The 18075-nt window shown below is 51.7% G+C and overlaps 2 protein-coding genes across 4 annotated transcripts in view; both read left to right on the forward strand.

The window, feature by feature from the left end:
- Ruvbl1 (RuvB-like protein 1) overlaps positions 1–12482 on the forward strand; it is a 32158-nt gene extending 19676 nt beyond the window's left edge. Inside the window, exons 8-11 of the mRNA NM_019685.3 lie at positions 629–827; positions 6432–6534; positions 11324–11415; positions 12144–12482. Of these exons, the coding sequence (NP_062659.1) occupies positions 629–827; positions 6432–6534; positions 11324–11415; positions 12144–12303 (554 nt within the window). The 3' untranslated portion in view covers positions 12304–12482. The remainder of the gene's footprint in view (positions 1–628; positions 828–6431; positions 6535–11323; positions 11416–12143) is intronic.
- Positions 6541–11317, forward strand: Gm46965 (predicted gene, 46965). 3 transcript variants are annotated; one of them, XM_017321866.1, is made up of 2 exons: positions 6541–10026; positions 10195–11317. In XM_017321866.1, the coding sequence occupies exons 1-2, from the start codon at positions 9273–9275 to the stop codon at positions 10539–10541; spliced, it is 1101 nt and encodes a 366-aa protein (XP_017177355.1). In that variant the 5' UTR covers positions 6541–9272; the 3' UTR covers positions 10542–11317. The 3 variants fall into 3 exon arrangements, with proteins under 3 accessions (XP_017177355.1, XP_017177353.1, XP_017177354.1); XM_017321864.1 differs by having other exon boundaries at positions 6541–9966; positions 10059–11317; XM_017321865.1 differs by having other exon boundaries at positions 6541–9386; positions 9483–11317.
- Positions 12483–18075: the final 5593 nt, after the last annotated feature.

Consider the following 18075-nt stretch of genomic DNA (forward strand, 5'->3'; position numbering starts at 1 on the left):
GCTCTTTGTTCTCAGGCAATTCTTACTGGTAGATTTGGTAGAAGAGGTAGCAACTCCAGCAGATCTTACAGTTCTGTTTATGACCAGACCCTACTGCTGCGGTTAAGACTGGGCTGTGACTCGTGGTGGCCTATTTGACTATGGATAACATCTTGTAAGGCCTGAAACCATCTTCCTGTTTGGAGAGGACTGAGACTGCGTGTGATTGAAGGCAACGTCACACAGGGCCATAAGACAGGGTCATTCACAGAGCACAACATAGGAATATTTGCATATGAAAACTCCTGTCGTCCCAGGCTCCCAAATCTGCTAGACTTGAGTTCTAGTGGGAGCTGGACATCGGGTTGGGAGGATGAGCAATAAGGCAGGGTGGGGCGTGTGAGGAGGTCATGGCCTTCCTGTGCACAACCCACTTGGGGTTAGCCAAACAACTTTAGGGAAAGCTGCCAGTTCTGTGGCCTTTAGGTGTGTTTGTTCCTGTTTTAGATGATGTAACTGAAGCTGGAATGGGGCCAGGGCCTGCTGGGGCCTCACAGTTGGGGAAACAGGTGTAGGGTGGGTTTGGGTGGAAGTCCGAGCTCAGAGCGGGAGCTATTTGCTGGTGCTGACCCTGCCATCCCACATCTAGATAAACTTCGAGGGGAGATCAACAAAGTGGTGAACAAATACATTGACCAGGGTGTGGCCGAGCTGGTCCCTGGAGTGCTTTTTGTCGATGAGGTCCACATGCTGGATATCGAGTGCTTTACCTACCTGCACCGAGCCCTGGAGTCCTCCATCGCCCCCATTGTCATCTTTGCATCCAACCGAGGCAACTGTGTCATCAGGTAGGGCCTCACGCCTGCTCCAAGGCTTCCCACCTTCCTTCTGAACGAGTGTTCTCCTTGGTTCGCATGCCTGCATGCCATGAGGCAGATGGGGAAGAAGCAAGGATGTGTCTTGGGTTGTTCTGATGAGGAAGGTCTTCCCAGGGGTCTTTTGGGCTATGGAGTGTGCGAAGTAATGGTCGCATAGGGGCTGGTCTTTAGTGGGATGTCATGAGCTAGCTAACTTCCTGTCTCCTGCAGAGGGATAGGTATTGCTAGCTTCACTTCAGGTGAGGGAACTGAATGGTGTAACTCTTCCCACCCCAGACCTTTCTTGAGAGGTTCAGTAGAGCCCTGGAGAGTGGGTCTTCGTACAGTCTCTCCTGTGTTAATACAGCCCCAATGCTGGGGTGGAGGGGTTTTCCAGACTCACTTTTTCCTAAGTACTCTGAGCCTGAGCTGCAGAGAATGTACCAGCTTTTGTCTGAGGCCCATGTCAGGTTCTCATGTGCGGTTTTAGTGCCCTAGAGGTTTTCTGTGGTCCTGTGGGACAGTCAGGGCTGGTCTCTGCAGTGCTGGGATGTAAAGGGCTTCTTTTCAAGCCCACAGCTGTTCCAAGAGACAGTGCCCTGGGGCTGTGTGATCTTGACAGTGGTCACTGGAGACACTATGGTCCTATGGCCCTCGAGTATTCAGGACAGCCGAAGCCACCCAGACTGCTGGCTTGCCTGTCCATGATGGTGGACCATATAGAATGCCACTGGCCCTTGCTGGAGAAACTTAGTCTACACACTGAGATTGTCCACACCGGGTGCTGGTGGCCCTGGGGAGTAAGTAGTCTGGTATTTGCTGTGAGCGTAGTGCATTACAACAGCAGCCACCCTCAGTTGTGTCCCCTATGCACTCTAGTTGGGATATGTTTATGGTTCAAGTGTAGATGGTGGCATTGTGTGTTCTGGCACCCCGTGATGCCATCTGGATAGGAACATATCACAGGTGTGTCCTGTAGTCTTGGGGAAGCTGCTGTGCCAGGTCCAGGCCGGCTGCTGGGGAGACTCAGGGCCCCCAGTCAGCGTCTATAGACTCCATGTGGGCCTGGCTCCGGAAGCCTGGCACCTGTGGCTCTGCTGGACACTTGCTTTCTTGCACAGCTTCATCTGGGCTCAGTATGGACACATGGTGCCCCCTGCTGGGAGCTCTGCCAACAGAGCTAACTGAAACCAGCGGGTGCCAACAGAGGCTGGCAGCTCTTGGACCCCGTTGCCAGGGCTTTCTCAAGAGGAAGGAGCCCTTGATCCCAGCCTGCTTGTGAGAACCAAGCTCTAGCCAGCTGCATGAACTCTACAGAGTGGGTTGGTGCTGAGTACCAGCTCCGTCGTGCTGACATCATCCGCAGGAGACCCACCACACTGCTGCTCCCATTGACTTGGGCAAGCAGGGCCTGGGCTCTCACCACGTAGGCATGTGGCTTGGATTTGGGTGAAGACTGAGCTCCAGAGTACACTAGTGTGGTTAGGATGCTAAAAGTCAGAACTTTAGGAATATCTACACAGTGTGACAATCTGTAACAAGTCGTCATAGCCTTCTCCCTGGAGGAGCTGCCAACCTCTTGCACCATCAGCATTATATCTGACATGTTGAGGGCTTGCTCCTTGTCAGGGTTCTAAAGTCTGTATGAGCCCCTATGGAGTGGTGTCAGGACACCCTGCCACCCAAGGACAGATGAGGCTGTCTCCCGGTGGTAGACTGCAAGCCGCAAGGGCTGCCACTTAGCTTGCTGGAAAGCCCACATGATGCCCTCAACCCAGCTGGGCAGTGAGTAGGTATAAAGTGTTGCATGGCATGGTGCAGAGCTGGCCTCAGGGGACACTAGGCTCCCTAGGTTGACCTTAGACGTCTAATCTTCCTGCTTTTCAACTTGTGGGGTTACAGATGTGCCCAGTTTCTGTTTTGCTTGTTTGCCTTTACTCTTGAGTAGTAAATTATTATGTACATCAATAATGTTTGAACATTACATGAATGTATTTGAGTATTTTCTACTATTCTTTGGGTAGTCTTAATCAATTTTTTTGGCAGTCTTTTGACACAGTTTAAAATTTTTATTCAAAACTCTTAATCTTTAGGGTAGGAGTTCAGCTCAGTGGAGCACTTACCTTGCATGTATAAGTCCTTGGTCTTCAGCCCCTGCCCCCAGGAACAAATTCCAGGCTACTTTGAAGTGCAGTCTGCCTGCTTTGTGCTTTGTTCTTACATAAGGAGCACTGTCTAACCTGAGACCACAGGCACATGCCTTTGTTTTCTCCCAAGAATTTATAATTCGGCTCTGGGTTTGTAAGTCAATTGGGATTAATTTTGAGCATGGTCAAAGAAGGGCCGATTCTACATCTAGACATAGATATAGATGTCCAGCTGTCATAGAGCCATTTGTTGAGATGACTGTCCTTGCATGCATTTGTATGCACCACATATGTGTGTACAAGTGCCATGGAGGTCAGAGGATGTTGGATCCCCTGGGACAGTTACAGGAGGTTGTGAGTCCCTGGTAGTGGTGCTGGAAACCTAACTTGGGTCCTCTGGAAGAGCAGTAGGATCTTTTACTTAGCGAGCCTCTCCTCAGCCCAGAATGACCATTTTTCTTACCAAGTTGCATTGCAGCCAAGCATACGGCTGCCCTTTAGAAATGTCTCATTGTGTCTACTGGGCCAGCCAGGCTCAGGCACGTGTCAGGGAACTGCCCATTAAATTGCCCAGGTGTTTACCACATTCTTAGTTGTCTCTGTCATTATGGATTACAGAGAGTAGCAGGCACTGATCCTCCATCAAGTGCATTGTTACCTGTGAACATTTGGTGATATCTGTAGACGGTTTTATTTCTCATGACTCAATGCTGTGGGTGTCACACAGCATCTCACAGTGCATACGACAGCCTCTGACAGAACATGAGGGGTCTAGGAGTCAACAGTGGCCCAGTACAAGAGCCCAGAGTTTCCAATGGAAGAGTGTTAAAGAGGGGGTGCGTCACTTGCTCAAGCACAAGCTATGTTTCCAGAGGCCCTGCCTTATCTCTGCAGAGGCGCCATACTTAAGCTCAAGGAGCATTGCCCTGTGGGCTCACACCCCGGACTGTCTGCCTGGAAGCCCACTATCCAAAATCCATTCCTTAACAAATCTGTGATAAGGTGTGGCCCCTCCGTTCCTTGGTCGGGGGTTGGGGTAGGGGGAGCTGCCACTGAGCAGGGTCTCTGCGCTTTGCTCATCTCGGATGGGATTCTGTAAATTGTTGCCCATGACCGTGTTTTCCAGAAGCATCTTTATGCTTGAGACTCAGCCTGGATGACTAAGTCGTGCTTGGCAGCCCTTAGTAACTGAGTGGGCTGTTGGTTTACATTTTAGCTTTATGAACTCATCTATAAGAAAGCTCGTTACCCCATCTGTGTAAGTTCTGTTCTTTTGGGGCTGGGGACTTCATTTCTCACATAGATTTCCAGTGAATTTCTTGTGTTTTTTTATCATGTTTAAATCAAAGACTGTGGAAATTTGACTATTTTTGGTTTTAGGCTACTTCAACATGGCAGATTTCAGATATTAAGATGTCCTCAGAATTCTGGCCTTCCCCACTACCCACAATAAACTTTAAGAAGAGTTGAAAGGGTATTCAGTAACAAAAATTTAAACATCATTTTTAAACTTTTTTTTTTTAAAGAAGATGGTAGCTATTCTAAGTACTGTGATTTGAATCCTGATAAAACTTGTCATGTTACAATTCTCTCTTATTATTCTTGTATAGCTTAATGGTAACCTTGAACTCCTGCTCCTCCTGAGGCGCGGTAGTAGCACAGGCTTGTTCTTCATGGCCGGTCTCGTGCTGTGCTGAGGATCAGGCCTAGAGTGCCATGCTTGTTAGGCAAGCACTCTGCTGAGCAGCCCAGTCCTAACATTTACCGTTTGACCCGTTTCCAACTGTAAAACTCATTGACATACGACACAACCATCAGTGCTATCTATAGTTCCAAGCTTTTTAAAGGATATATTCTTTTTTTTATATATATACCTTATGTGTATAAAGATACATGTGTGCATGTCTGTGCACCACATGCATGCATGAGCCTGTGGAGGCCAGAAGAAGGCATTAGACCCCCTGAAGTTGGAGTTATGGTCAGCTGTGAGCCACCACGTGGGTGCTAGGAAAACCAAATCACAGGGCCTCTTCAGGAGCAGTGACACAGAGCTTACACAGAGCCCTCGACACAGAGTTGTCCTCCAGCGCCTGTTTCCAGAACCTTTTCCTCACCTCAAAACCAAGACTGCTGTGGCCCCGATTAGCATCCAGTCCCATCCTCCCTGCTCAGGCTGCATCGCCTCTGACTACCTTCTGTGCACGGCCACTTTGTTTTCCTGGCATGCAGTCTGATACCCATTGGCCTCTGTGTCTGGTTGTTTACTACCGTGTTTCAAGTTTATCCTGCCATACAATTTACTTTCACTTAATTTTATAATAAATATACACTGATACTCACCTGTATGGAAAGAATTTAAAAATTGATTATTTATTTATTTATTTATTTATTTTTTGCTTGCTTGAATCTTTTTTCTTCTCCCTTTTTTGTCAGTGTGCACACGCTCACGCCCACGGCACTGCACACATGTGGGGGTCTCTGAATTGAACTCAGACTATTGGGCTTTAAGCACCTTTGCCTGCTGGACCATGTCGCCAGCCCTGAAACCAAATATTTTGATATTAACAACTAAATTGAAATGGCATGCCTCGCTCTCTGTTATTCTAATCAGTTGTGTTATTTCTTGCAGTTGTGATGGCTGTTAGGGAGACTGATGGCCGCCTGGGTCAGGATGGCTTGATGCAGAGCCCCACAGTTGCTCAGCGTCCCGTGCTGTGGCTGGGCTGGCTGTAGGGCACCAGCGTCTGCCCAGCATATGTCCCGTCAGGCGGCTGGCACAGGCTGGCAGGTTGGCAGGCTTCCTCTCCTGGCTGTTGACTAGGGCTTGGCTAAAGGTTGAAAAGAAAAACAAAGGATGTAATTGGACAATTCTCAGGAAGAAAAGCATGGATGTGAGGGGAAACATTTGTGCCTCATTAGTAAGCAAGGAAATGCAACTCAATCAAGGTGTTCCCTTTTCTTTTTCTAAATTATTAAAGCAGCAAATATTTAGGAATTAAAATGTTCGGTGCTGCCTGTGGTGCTGAGACCAGGCCCCTCACGTAGCTGTGCAGGTTGGCACAGTCATCCACGCAGTAGATCTCTGGGATGCTCAAGCCTGGTGATCATTTCAGAGGAGGCAATTCATGAATGTGTGCTGTCAAGTGGAAATTAGGTCTGGCTATTAAGACTAAAGCAACAGACAAAACAGAAAAATGTATACATTAGCGGTATAATTATAAAATACTCTTTGAAGGTTTAGCAAATAGATGGGTCTGTTTGATTTTGGATTTGGTTTCGGTGTGTTCCCTTCCCGAACTGGGATAATAAAGCTGTTGCCCAGGGCCACCTGGCTCTGATACTCAGGGATGCTAGCTACCTACTTGTACTGTGAGTGCCTCCACTCATGTGTCTGTTGTCCAAGATGTAAGCATTTTTTGGGTGATGGGAGTGATTTTGGCCCTTGCAGGGGCACTGAGGACATCACTTCTCCACACGGCATCCCGTTGGATCTGCTAGACAGGGTGATGATCATCAGGACCATGCTATACACGCCACAGGAGATGAAGCAGGTAAGCCCGGAATCTCATGCTCTCCCCCCCCTTTCTACCCGCTTCTGACCACTTGGCTAGCCTAGGCCTTGCTCTGCTCACTCTTCTGAGCAAATCCCAGTGTCCTTGAGGCTCTGACAGATGGGTTCTTCTGAGTGGACATTCTTAGATGGTTAGATTAGAGCCCATGGTCTTGCCCAGCTATTTCTGGTGAGCTTGAGGAAAGGGAGGAAAGAAAACATGGGCTTAGTGGTCACCAGATGCCCTCAGCCTGAAGAAAGGAGCAAGGAAGTATGATGTAGTTGCTTGGTATGGTAATGCACACCTGCAGTTCCAGCACTCAGGAGGCTGAGGCAGGAGGATCACAGGTTTTAGGCATAGTGAGATCCTGTCTCAAAAGGAAACAAACAAGCAAACACAAACATTCTGGGCCTGTACCTTGTTGCTAGACTGATTTTTTTCCAGCATGCACTAAGCCTCGGTTTTGGTCCCCAGTGCCACATAAACTCAACTTGGTGAAGCTTTCCTGTACTTGGCCAGCACTTGAGAAATTGAGGTGGAGGGTCCTCCTCAGCCACACAGTGAGGTGGAAGCTAGGCTAGACTTTTAACAGAACAAACAGGAACCCAGATAGATGAGCATACTAAGCGTAGCACACAGATGTCTCAGTGTTATATATAATGCCAGCGAGTGGCTAGGACAGTGGCTGGAGCATTGTGGTGGCTGTGGCTCTTCTCTGAAACTGTGTGCTCTCCTATGGCCCGTGCAGTGTGGCCTTGCCAGTATTTCTCATTAATAGCACTCAGGGATTCATGGTGACATACCAGCAAATCTCTCTTCTCCCAGACCAGCTGTTAAAGGTCATAGTGCCACTTGTGAACCTTATTTAGGAAGTCAGCTCCATGGCCTGTCTAACGTCTCCTCCATTCCTGTGACGGTCAGTACCTGAGGGAATCAACTTAAGTAAGGAGAGGGTTATTGTGGACATGGTTTCTTGGCTTTGGCTTGTCATCTAGCCCTGTCCTTTGAACTTTGAGCTCTATAGTGTATCACGAAGGAGACAGAACAGAGTAGGTAGCTTACTCTTGATGGGCTTGGGGTGAAGAAAGATAGGAAAGACTCGGGGGTCCCATTATCTCCTTAGAGGGACTCACTGGGCCAGCTTCCTCCCCCTGGGCCCCATGTCTTGAAATGGCCCATTGCCTACCAGGCCAGTGCTAGGTGGCCGCTGAGCAGGAGCAGGAGCAAAGCCACCGTGCAGATCAGGAAGTGCTTGCTGTTGAGCTCAAAGCTTTAGTCCTGCCAAGAAGTGACACCCACCGTTCTGTGGCTTCCCTTTGCTGGCCTAGTGGCTCAAGCAACTGGGCACCTGTGGGAGCTGATTTTGGTTGTCAACTTGACACACCTCAGGAAGAGAGAACTTCAGTTGGGGAATTGTCTCCCTCAGATTGGCCTGTGGCACGTTTTCTTGATTACAAATGATGTAGGCTGGCCCAGCCCATTGTGGGCAGTGCTATCCCTAGGTCACCCTGAACTGTTTAAGAAACGAGCTAGACGTCAGCCTGGGTGCCTCTTAGTGAGCAGCACCCCTCCATGTGTCTGCTGCAGTTCCTGCCTCCAGGTCCAGCTGAGTTCCTGCCCTGGCTTTCCTGCATGGTGGTCTGTGGCCTGTGAGATGTAATAAACCTGTCCTTCCCAAGTCACCTTGGTCATTGTTGCACCACAACAGAAGCAGTCTAGAATACCCTCTCTGGTAAAGGAGAGACCTACCTTGGGCTTTGGCCATTGCCACTCAGAATCCATTAAGATGGTGACAGGAGACTCCCTGCTTTTCGGAATTATCACATGAATTCTGCGAGCTAGAGAGTAACAGGGCTCCATCCTCAAGAGCTTTGTGATAACCAGAGTTTGCAGCTCAAAACTAAGCTAGGGTTCTGTCCAGAGTAGCTCACCTTGGAGCCCCAGGTGAAGCTCCTCTGGAGCGCTGTCTCCCCTCATACCTGTGCTGTGACTGACAGGCCCACTTGGGCCACTATCCCAGGCTGTTCTCAGTGGCTTCCTGTCTGGGTCTTGGTTTGGCCTTGGTGGCTTCAGGGATCCCCTCGGCCTTTTGCTGGAGCTGGGGCAGGTTTTACACAGACGAGCTCAACTGAAAACGTGTATGTAGGGTGCCACCAGTGCCAACACCTCATAAACATCCCTGCGGCTTATTAAATGATTAAAGATCTCATTCATGAGCTGCCTGTTTCCAAGCAGCTGAGGTAGCGCTCTGATGACTGCTCTGGCCTATTGTAGAGACATTGAGACAGAGATGCTTGGCATTATGGAAGGAAGCCAGGCCACAGCTCCAGCACAGCAGAGGGGTGATGCTCTGCTAGCACAGCGGCTGCTCTGCCGAGCTCTGGCCTTCAGTGTTGTATCTCTCTGGAGCTGGCAGCACTGCAGATATAACTAGAACCCTATGCATGCTGAGAACATGTTCTGCCACTGGTCTGCATACACCCCAGTCCCTCTTGTAGTTCCCAAAGACTCTTAAACAGCCATTTTCAACTGTTGCTTTGAGGTCTTCCTTGTCCAACTGTTGGTCACAGATCCTTGAGCCATGTAGCTGTCGGATGGAGCACGGGGCATCCTTTCTGGCTTGCTTCCACAGCCCTCCCACCTATCTGGTGACTGCCTTAGGCCCCTCTGTGTTTACATGATTGACGGCTGAGCCCATGTAGACACTTCTGTCGTGATCCTTGAGGAAGACAGCAGATATGTTTGTGGACATGCTTGAACCAGTCAAGAGGTTTTCCCCAGTTCTGTGCTGGCAGCCTGTCTGGATAGAAGCAGCACCAGCGGTGCTGGCCTGTGGCCTGGCCACCTCTCAGGAGTGCATGCTGGCCTGTGGCCTGGCCACCTCTCAGGAGTGCATGCTGGCCACCTCTCAGGAGTGCATGCTGGCCTGTGGCCTGGCCACCTCTCAGGAGTGCATGCTGGCCTGTGGCCTGGCCACCTCTCAGGAGTGCATGCTGGCCTGCTGGCCACCTCTCAGGAGTGCATGCTGTCCTGCTGGCCACCTCTCAGGAGTGCATGCTGGCCTGCTGGCCACCTCTCAGGAGTGCATGCTGGCCACCTCTCAGGAGTGCATGCTGGCCACCTCTCAGGAGTGCATGCTGGCCACCTCTCAGGAGTGCATGCTGGCCTGTGGCCTGGCCACCTCTCAGGAGTGCATGCTGGCCACCTCTCAGGAGTGCATGCTGGCCTGCTGGCCACCTCTCAGGAGTGCATGCTGGCCTGCTGGCCACCTCTCAGGAGTGCATGCTGGCCACCTCTCAGGAGTGCATGCTGGCCACCTCTCAGGAGTGCATGCTGGCCACCTCTCAGGAGTGCATGCTGGCCACCTCTCAAGAGTGCATGCTGGCCACCTCTCAGGAGTGCATGCTGGCCTGTGGCCTGGCCACCTCTCAGGAGTGCATGCTGGCCACCTCTCAGGAGTGCATGCTGGCCTGTGGCCTGGCCACCTCTCAGGAGTGCATGCTGGCCTGCTGGCCACCTCTCAGGAGTGCATGCTGGCCTGCTGGCCACCTCTCAGGAGTGCATGCTGGCCTGCTGGCCACCTCTCAGGAGTGCATGCTGGCCACCTCTCAGGAGTGCATGCTGGCCACCTCTCAGGAGTGCATGCTGGCCACCTCTCAGGAGTGCATGCTGGCCACCTCTCAGGAGTGCATGCTGGCCTGTGGCCTGGCCACCTCTCAGGAGTGCATGCTGGCCTGCTGGCCACCTCTCAGGAGTGCATGCTGGCCTGCTGGCCACCTCTCAGGAGTGCATGCTGGCCACCTCTCAGGAGTGCATGCTGGCCACCTCTCAGGAGTGCATGCTGGCCACCTCTCAGGAGTGCATGCTGGCCTGTGGCCTGGATACCTCTCAGGAGTGCATGCTGGCCTGTGGCCTGGACACCTCTCAGGAGTGCATGCTGGCCTGCTGGCCACCTCTCAGGAGTGCATGCTGGCCTGCTGGCCTTAGCTCCAGGCTGCTTACAGTGACAGGATGACTCCTGACCCCTGGCAGAGTCCTGAGTTGTCAGACTCAGCACCTCAGGCTTCCACTCTCCTCTCTCTCTGGAGCCTGGTGCTAGGACTCAGTGTCTTCCAGCCCCCATGCCTCTACTCTGGCTGTTTTTACAGCTTTAATTTAAACGACGGCTTCTTGATATCTTGTTTACGAAGCTGCCAGAGTGAAAAATTCCTGTATTATATGAGGCTCGAAGTCCTCGAGTTATCTCAGCCCCGCAACACACAACATCATTATCCCGCTGGCCCTTATCACTCAGTGCCGCTGCGCCCGTGGGACCCCGTGCCACCGCTGCACGTCTCACCGCCTGCTGGCTGCCCCTCCAGCCTCACAGGATACTCACTGCAACAAGCATTAGGCTCTCCATAGATTAGATATCTCAGTGATATTAGGAGGGCTGGTAAATCTTTAAAAGTAACTTTTTGATTTATTTAACCATTGTATTTATCAAGCAAACAAAAATTTCTTCTCTTGCTTGAGTGCTCATAGGCGATGGTGCCAGAGCTGCCAGGGGAGGTTGGAACCTTGAGGTTCCCCGGCAAGGCTGGGAGTAACTCCAGTTCTCTGTAACAGTGAAAGAGGGGGCGAAAGGCAGCTGTGAGCTGCTCTGGATGTGGGGGTACCCTGGAGCCCTGGCTGTGGTGACATCATTCAGAAGGACAGGTTGTCCCCAGTGCTGGGGACCATCAGTAGCTCAGACCCTGGGTCCCTCAGCCGTGTTCGATATGTAACCATGGTTTTTTTTTCTCCAAAGATCATTAAGATCCGAGCCCAGACGGAAGGCATCAACATCAGCGAGGAGGCGCTGAACCACCTCGGGGAGATTGGCACCAAGACCACTCTGAGGTGAGCCAAGTGGCGCCCAGCTGGAACCCTTCTGCTGTAGCAAGGGCCTTCTCCTTGCACCTAGTCCCTAGCGCTGAGGATCTAGAGATGAACTTTAGAATTCCGTCTGCAGGCCCCATGCGGGAGCTCATACCACTGTCCTCCCAGTTCCCAGCAGAGCAGGGAGGGCCTGCCCCTCACCCTCACACTGGGTGTGTACTCCAGGGATCTGGTGGCTGCAGCCCAGGGGATCAGTGCATGCGCAGTGTTCTCTCAGCTGTTCTCCCTGGGCTCAGAGGCAGTGAGTGGAGAAAATAGTTCTTCAGACCCTAGCCCTCCCTGTATCCCTTTACTTCAGGCTCTTGTTCCTGAAGTAAAGGGGGAATGGTCAGCTGTGTGAACTTTCAGTGATTGGATTTTCATGTCTTGGACCCGCATAAGCTTTTGGTTGCCTGTGTTGTTTCCCTGTATGTTAAAAGTCCCCATCTGAGCTGGCACTGTGCACACTGCCAGGGCGTACGTGCTCTGAGTGTTAGTGTGTCCTCTGAAGTGTGGATGTGAGAGGAGCACTGTGTCATCTGCCCTTGCCCGGGTGGCCGCTCTCCACTGTTATGGCAGGAAGCCCTCTGCCACCCTTGCCCTGGGCTCACTGGAGCAGACGGCTCAGCCATGCCAGCGGTGTCCATGTGCCTGCTGACTTGGGGCTCCCTTCAGTGGCCCCGTGTTCACCGCTGTGCTGTCTGCTGTAGGTATTCGGTGCAGCTGCTGACCCCAGCCAACCTGCTGGCAAAGATCAATGGCAAGGACAGCATTGAGAAGGAGCACGTGGAAGAGATCAGCGAGCTCTTCTATGACGCCAAGTCCTCTGCCAAGATTTTGGCTGACCAGCAGGACAAGTACATGAAGTAACGTTGGGATGGAGGCGCACCCAGAGACGGACCCCACACCGTGCACAGGGGCTCGCCTCAAGCATGCTTTGCAGTGTTACAGTTTCTTTGTAAATTATCAAACCTCCATGGTGGTTTGGAAGGATCCCTTCCCCACCTAGCTTGTTTTCTAATAAAACTGAATAGGTTATTTTGATGATACTTCTCTGTAGGTTTTTATATTTTACTTGTGTCTGTGCGGTGTGTGTCTGTGTGAGTGTGTGCAGGTGCCTGTGAGGTCAGAAGACAGCGTCAGAGCCCCTGGAGCTGGAATTACTATGTAAGGTTCTTGGTTCTATCCCCAGCACAAAACATGGTGATTTATACATTACACACATACACAAGAATTGCAGAGCCGGTTTAGATTTATAATTACTGTGCACTGGGTCGGAGCAGGGAGTTGCCGTAACCCAGCATCCTGCAGGCGGCAGCCAGTTCATCAGTGAGCGTCAGAGCAGAAGCAATGTTACAACTCTTCCTCCTCTCAGGCTCCTGGCTGTGAGATGCCCAGACATCCTGAGTTCTGATGACCTGGCCAGTTACAGACTGTTGAGCATTCTGACCCATGCCCCTGGTAGGTTTTGCTAAGTATTTTTCTTGTGATTAGCCTTGGTGTGTGTGTGTGTCCGTCCGTCCGTGTGTCCTGCAGCCCATCTTGACAGGTACTTTGAGTAGACACCTCTGAGACCCTCGGCACCTGGCCAAGGCTGCTCTCTCTGAGACTTTGTTCACACTCCATGTTCTGTGCTGGGCTCTTTTGAGTGAAGTCGTTCTGTGCTAACCACACCTAAGGTTTAACTAAGGTTTAAAAGCTGTGTCTCTTCCAGGGCTGCCCCTTTACCTGTGGTTGGGAAGTCTGCATGAAGGATTGTCTCACTGCTGACCTGTTTAGTAAACCATCAGTGTGGATTCATGGGTGGTTGGTGTGTACACTGGACACCATGTCTTGAGGCAGTCTTACTGTGTAAACCAGGCTGGCTTAAGAGTTTTAGCAATCCTCCTGCCTCTGCCTTCTGAGTTGCTGGGATTGTAAGCACCACCATTCTTGGTGACACCATTTTTGTCCTCATAGCAAAAGATCTTAGGAGATTGCTGTGGGTATTTAATTAAGCCTACTAGACAAATGAAGACATGGCATTTTAGGCCAAACGCACCCGCCCAGCTAGCGGGAGACAGAAGCCAGATTTGAGATCAGACTCCCTAGAGCCTTGGCTGGAAACTGAAATTTCCCTGCCTAGCAATAGTTGTGAATCTGACCTTGAGCAGGTGAGGCTGTTGTGTAAACTGAGAGGGCCGACTGGTCAAGCCTCACCCTTCACAGCACCCGAGCAGGACAGAAGCGGTGGAGGTGCTGCTGGGTTGAGGACAGTCCCTGCCATCCCTGCAGTCCCTTGCACCTGCTCTCCAGAGCTTTTAGTGAGCACTAGGACTGTGGCCTTGTGTTTTCTAACCACGGCCCCCCACTCCTGCCGCTCCTCCCTCTTCTGGGGTGTGACAGTACTAGGGGAGGGGACAGCAGTGCTCTGATGGGAGGGAGATGGTCTGGCTAGGTAGCCAGGTTTGGTTATTTTAATTTTCCTCCCTTTCCCCAGCAAGGCCTGTGATTATTACATTAATCTTACAGGCGAAGTTTTTATGGCCCATCCCTTGTAGACTATGAGAAGTTTCTCCATCCATTGCCAGGCAGGGAGCAGACCCTGGTGGGGAGGAAGTATTTGTTACATCTTATCAGGCTGACACACAATCTAACAACAATTACAGCAGCCCCATTTTTCCCACTAGTTCAGCTCCAGCTTGAAAAATTGTTGTAATATTAAAGTCAGGCAGGATGGGGGCTGGTCACAGGAGGTGGCCACTATCCCAGCTCTGGGCCAGGCTCCTGGGAGCCTCTCCTTGAGCTCTTTGGTGGCTGCTCATTCCAGGTGCGGTGCCTTCTCCCAAAGCCAAGGCACTTCCTGGCCTCTGCTTTGCAGATACCTTACCCCTTCAACCCTAGCCCTTACCCTGGCCAACCCTAGACTGCCTCAGAGAATACTCGGGGTTTAAGAAGGGACAGCTTGCTTTCTCACACCAGAAGGTGGTAGGTCAACATGCCTAAGTATGGTAGCTAAGAAATGGAATTGCAGGCAGAGGGCGGGACTTACACCTTGTAGCCATCCATCTCCCTGACCCTGGGCCAGCCCTGATTGGGTCGCTGGCCACATGTCTGAAAGGCCCTGTCTTTGAGTGAGGAGCAGCAGCCAAGCTGGGATGTGAAACTCTCTGAGGCCACAGGCACTATGTGACTAGGGTTCAGATCAGAATGACCAGTTCCTGGCTCTTGTTGCTAGAGGTCAGAGTTTGTGAAACAGGCGCAAGCTGAGGTCTAGCCCTCCACGTTTGAATGCAGTTCTGTTTGTGCTCCATGCAGAAACAGGTCCTGCTATCCCCTGGAAAGGAGTAATGGTATTACCTAGTATCAGCCAGACAAGCCAGCTCTCCCATGGGACCCTGAGAGGTACACACCGTCCTCCCATCCCAAGAAGCAAGTGACCTGGGGATGCGGGTGACCTGCGGCAGGGCCCGGCAATGGAAGGCGCGGGCTGGCAGGGCTGGCAATCGCCCGCTGGTCCTGTCGCCCTCCCCGTCACTCGGCACCATGCGGTGATTAATGGCCGGGCCGAGCGCGCGTGCGGCCGTCAGCGCGATGGATGTGGCTGTCAGGCCGAGCGTCCGCGCTGACCCCCGGCCCCGGCCCGCGCGATCAATGGGCGGCGTGCGACGGGCGAAGGCTGGGCTGGCGCGATAAGATGGGCCGATGCGCGCCCGCCGATTGCCCGCTCCGTCACCCGCCGTCACCGGCGCCGTCACGCCGCCCGCGCGCGGGTCGGCGCCGTCAGCACGCGTGATTAATGGGGACGCGGGCGGGAGGTGCGGCCCAGACCCTTGCAAATACCCGCGGACCCCCGAGTGGCGTGGCTCGCAGCGCCCCCGTGTGGCTAGACACGCAGTCTGGGGGTGGAGGATGCTTGTGGGAAAACAATTGGGGTAGGCACATGGAGTTTGGCTTTATTATTATTACTATTATTATTGTTGTTGTTGAGCTTGGCGTCATCATCATCATCATCAAGTAGACCTGAACTCTCTATATAGACCAGGTGGCCTCGAACACAGGTTCCTCTGCCTGCCTCTTCCTTCCTAGTGCTGGGCTTATAGTGTACCCTTGGCAGGATAAAGTTTTGAGTGGATAGTTTTGTGTTAATTCTGAGCAGGGTGCAGAATTTGGACTGAATCAAAGGAGTATGCATGATAGTGTGTTCCACTTCGTGGTCCCTCTGTGCAAGCCACTTTACACTCAGTGTATTTCCTAGCTAGAGATGGCAGAGATTAGGAGGAAGGGGAGACTAGAGATGGGGAGGAAGGTGCTGTCAGTCTCAGGTTCAGCCTCTGCATTTCATAATGGCTGACCCTGTTCCCTCATCCTGAGTGATGTAGGAATGCCTGCATATCCTTGCTTAGAGTTCTGGTTTGCTTGTATTCTCTTTTAAAGCTTATATTCACAGAGTAAAATCCCTAAGCCACAAGTAGGCCACTGTGAGTGCTGACAAAGAGAATCTTCCTAACCCCTTGAGCAGAAGGAATAACGTCTACTCACTTCCTCCTTGGGCCCTAGCAACAAACTAAAGTCCACTAAAGACCAGGGACTTCCTTGGTCTTACAGAGCAAAGGGTAGAGTATGGGTGACCTTAAAGCAGCCACAATGGAAATGTGCACCTGGCAGGGATGGTGACTCCTCATGGCTGTATAGATGGAGCCTCTTCCCTAATACCTTCCCACCTGTTTTCTAGCCCCTCTTGGAGGCCCCGATGCCAAGTCAGTAGAATTAGGGCAGGATGACATTCAACTTATTGGGTCGGTTGGCTGAGTACCCAGGGGAGGGGGCCTATGACATTCTCTGGCCTCCCCTTGAAAGAAGGAAGGTCACCAGTCAACAATCCCACCCGTGAAGATCCTGGGCAAGTGGGTCCAGCCCAACTGAAGATGGAGGCAGTTTGTCTTGGAGGCAGTCTCGGACAACAGCTGCTTCTGGCCCACTTCGTTCAGAACAGTGTATGGCTATCCACCATCTACTTATTCATGACTGCTCATGTTTGCTTGGGCTCTCCCATTTCCCATGCATGTAAGACTAGGAGAGGACATGAACATTTAGTTCCAAAGGGATTGCTAGAGCTTTCCAAATGCATTGTCATGTCCTTGCCCACTGCCCCCCATCCGGTGTCTGTCATGCTCTGTCTCAATCTGTTTGTGTGTGTGTATGCACATATAAGGGGGAGGGGAATACAGGTTCTCACTGTGTAGTGTAGTCTGGGCTGACCTGGAACTAAGACCAGCCTGCCTCTCCATCTGGAGCAGCGGGATTAACAGTGTACATCACCACACCAGGCTCCTCCTTGCCTACTCTGAACACGAACAGTAATGGACACAATTGCTTTTGGTATTTCCCTCCAATGTATCTTAGGGACTTTTCTGATGTAGTCCACACCCATACTCTCCACTATAGTGACAGTAGCCGGGGCTGGCCCAAAACTGTCACCCCTCTGATGGGTTGTGGGTGTTTTTAAATCTCCCTGAGGTGGGCTTTGAAGGATGTACAGGAGGGGAATACAGGTGATGGGCTTGGTAAACACTGTGGAAATTTATTGGGGGTATAAACTCCCAAGGTGGATTCTGCTTCCATTCCCACAAAGCTATTTGCTGGTACAATGCAATACCAGATGAACTTATCTCAGGTTTCAGCAAGAAGGGTGCGGGTACTGCCAGCTAAGGCACGCCTGTAGCAGTCCAGATCAGGGACTGGCACACCTAAGTCCAGGCTGGGTTTTTGCAGCACTCTTCCCCAGGGTCTGATCCACCCATGGAACAGAGATTAAACTCCTTGGTCTTCCCTACTTTCCTGAAGCTGTCGTCCAATCCAGCTAGGGCAGGCTGGGATGCAGGGAGGCAGTGGGAAGGAGAGCAGCATATAGGAACAGGGTTACAGGGAGCATGGGAACCTGGCTTATCAACTATTTGTCTCATTGCAGCTTAAGAGTTTATTCTGGCTCAGTCCGTGGTGGCAGGAAGTCAAGGCAGCCGAGTTGGAAGCCGTCGGTCAAGCTGCATCGTCATATGGCCGCCCCTGATATTCTAGCTTTCTCTTTTATCAGTCCAGGACCCAGCCAGTGAGATAATGAAGCCCATATTTAGAGCGGGTTTTCCTATCTCAACCTAACGAAGAAAACTTCACAGGTATGAAGATGTGGATCTCATCTACTTTTTTACTGGCATTACCACCTGTCAAGCTCACAGGCCTAGATCCTCTCCAGCTCCATGTCATTCCAACCGGGTGCCAGCAGAGGTGCCTGGAGGACACCAGCAACCAAGCAAGAGAAAGGGAGCCTCAGACCAAACTGTTGCTCTGTTGGGCTCTCAGGGGGCTCTGTTGATTCCTTCAGACGGGCTGGCTCTGACAGACATGGTTTCAAGTTCCAGGCAGCAAGAGGCTCAGTCCCTCCCTCAAATGGTAACCTGTTGCCTGTTGCCCTACCACCTCCAGCTAGGCTCCTGCAACCCTGGTCTGAGGTGGCGGGCAGGCAAGTGGAGTGCAGGGAAGATGTGGCTGCCCAGCTGTGCCCGAGCAGCTTACGGCAGTGCCACTGCTCAGGCCAGGATTCTACAGTCAGGCTCAACACAGCAGAGAACGTTCCAAAGCAGTACAGAACAGCATGTGTAGGGG

Source organism: Mus musculus, chromosome 6 (assembly GCF_000001635.26).
Source record: "Mus musculus strain C57BL/6J chromosome 6, GRCm38.p6 C57BL/6J".
NCBI classification, from domain to species: domain Eukaryota; kingdom Metazoa; phylum Chordata; class Mammalia; order Rodentia; family Muridae; genus Mus; species Mus musculus.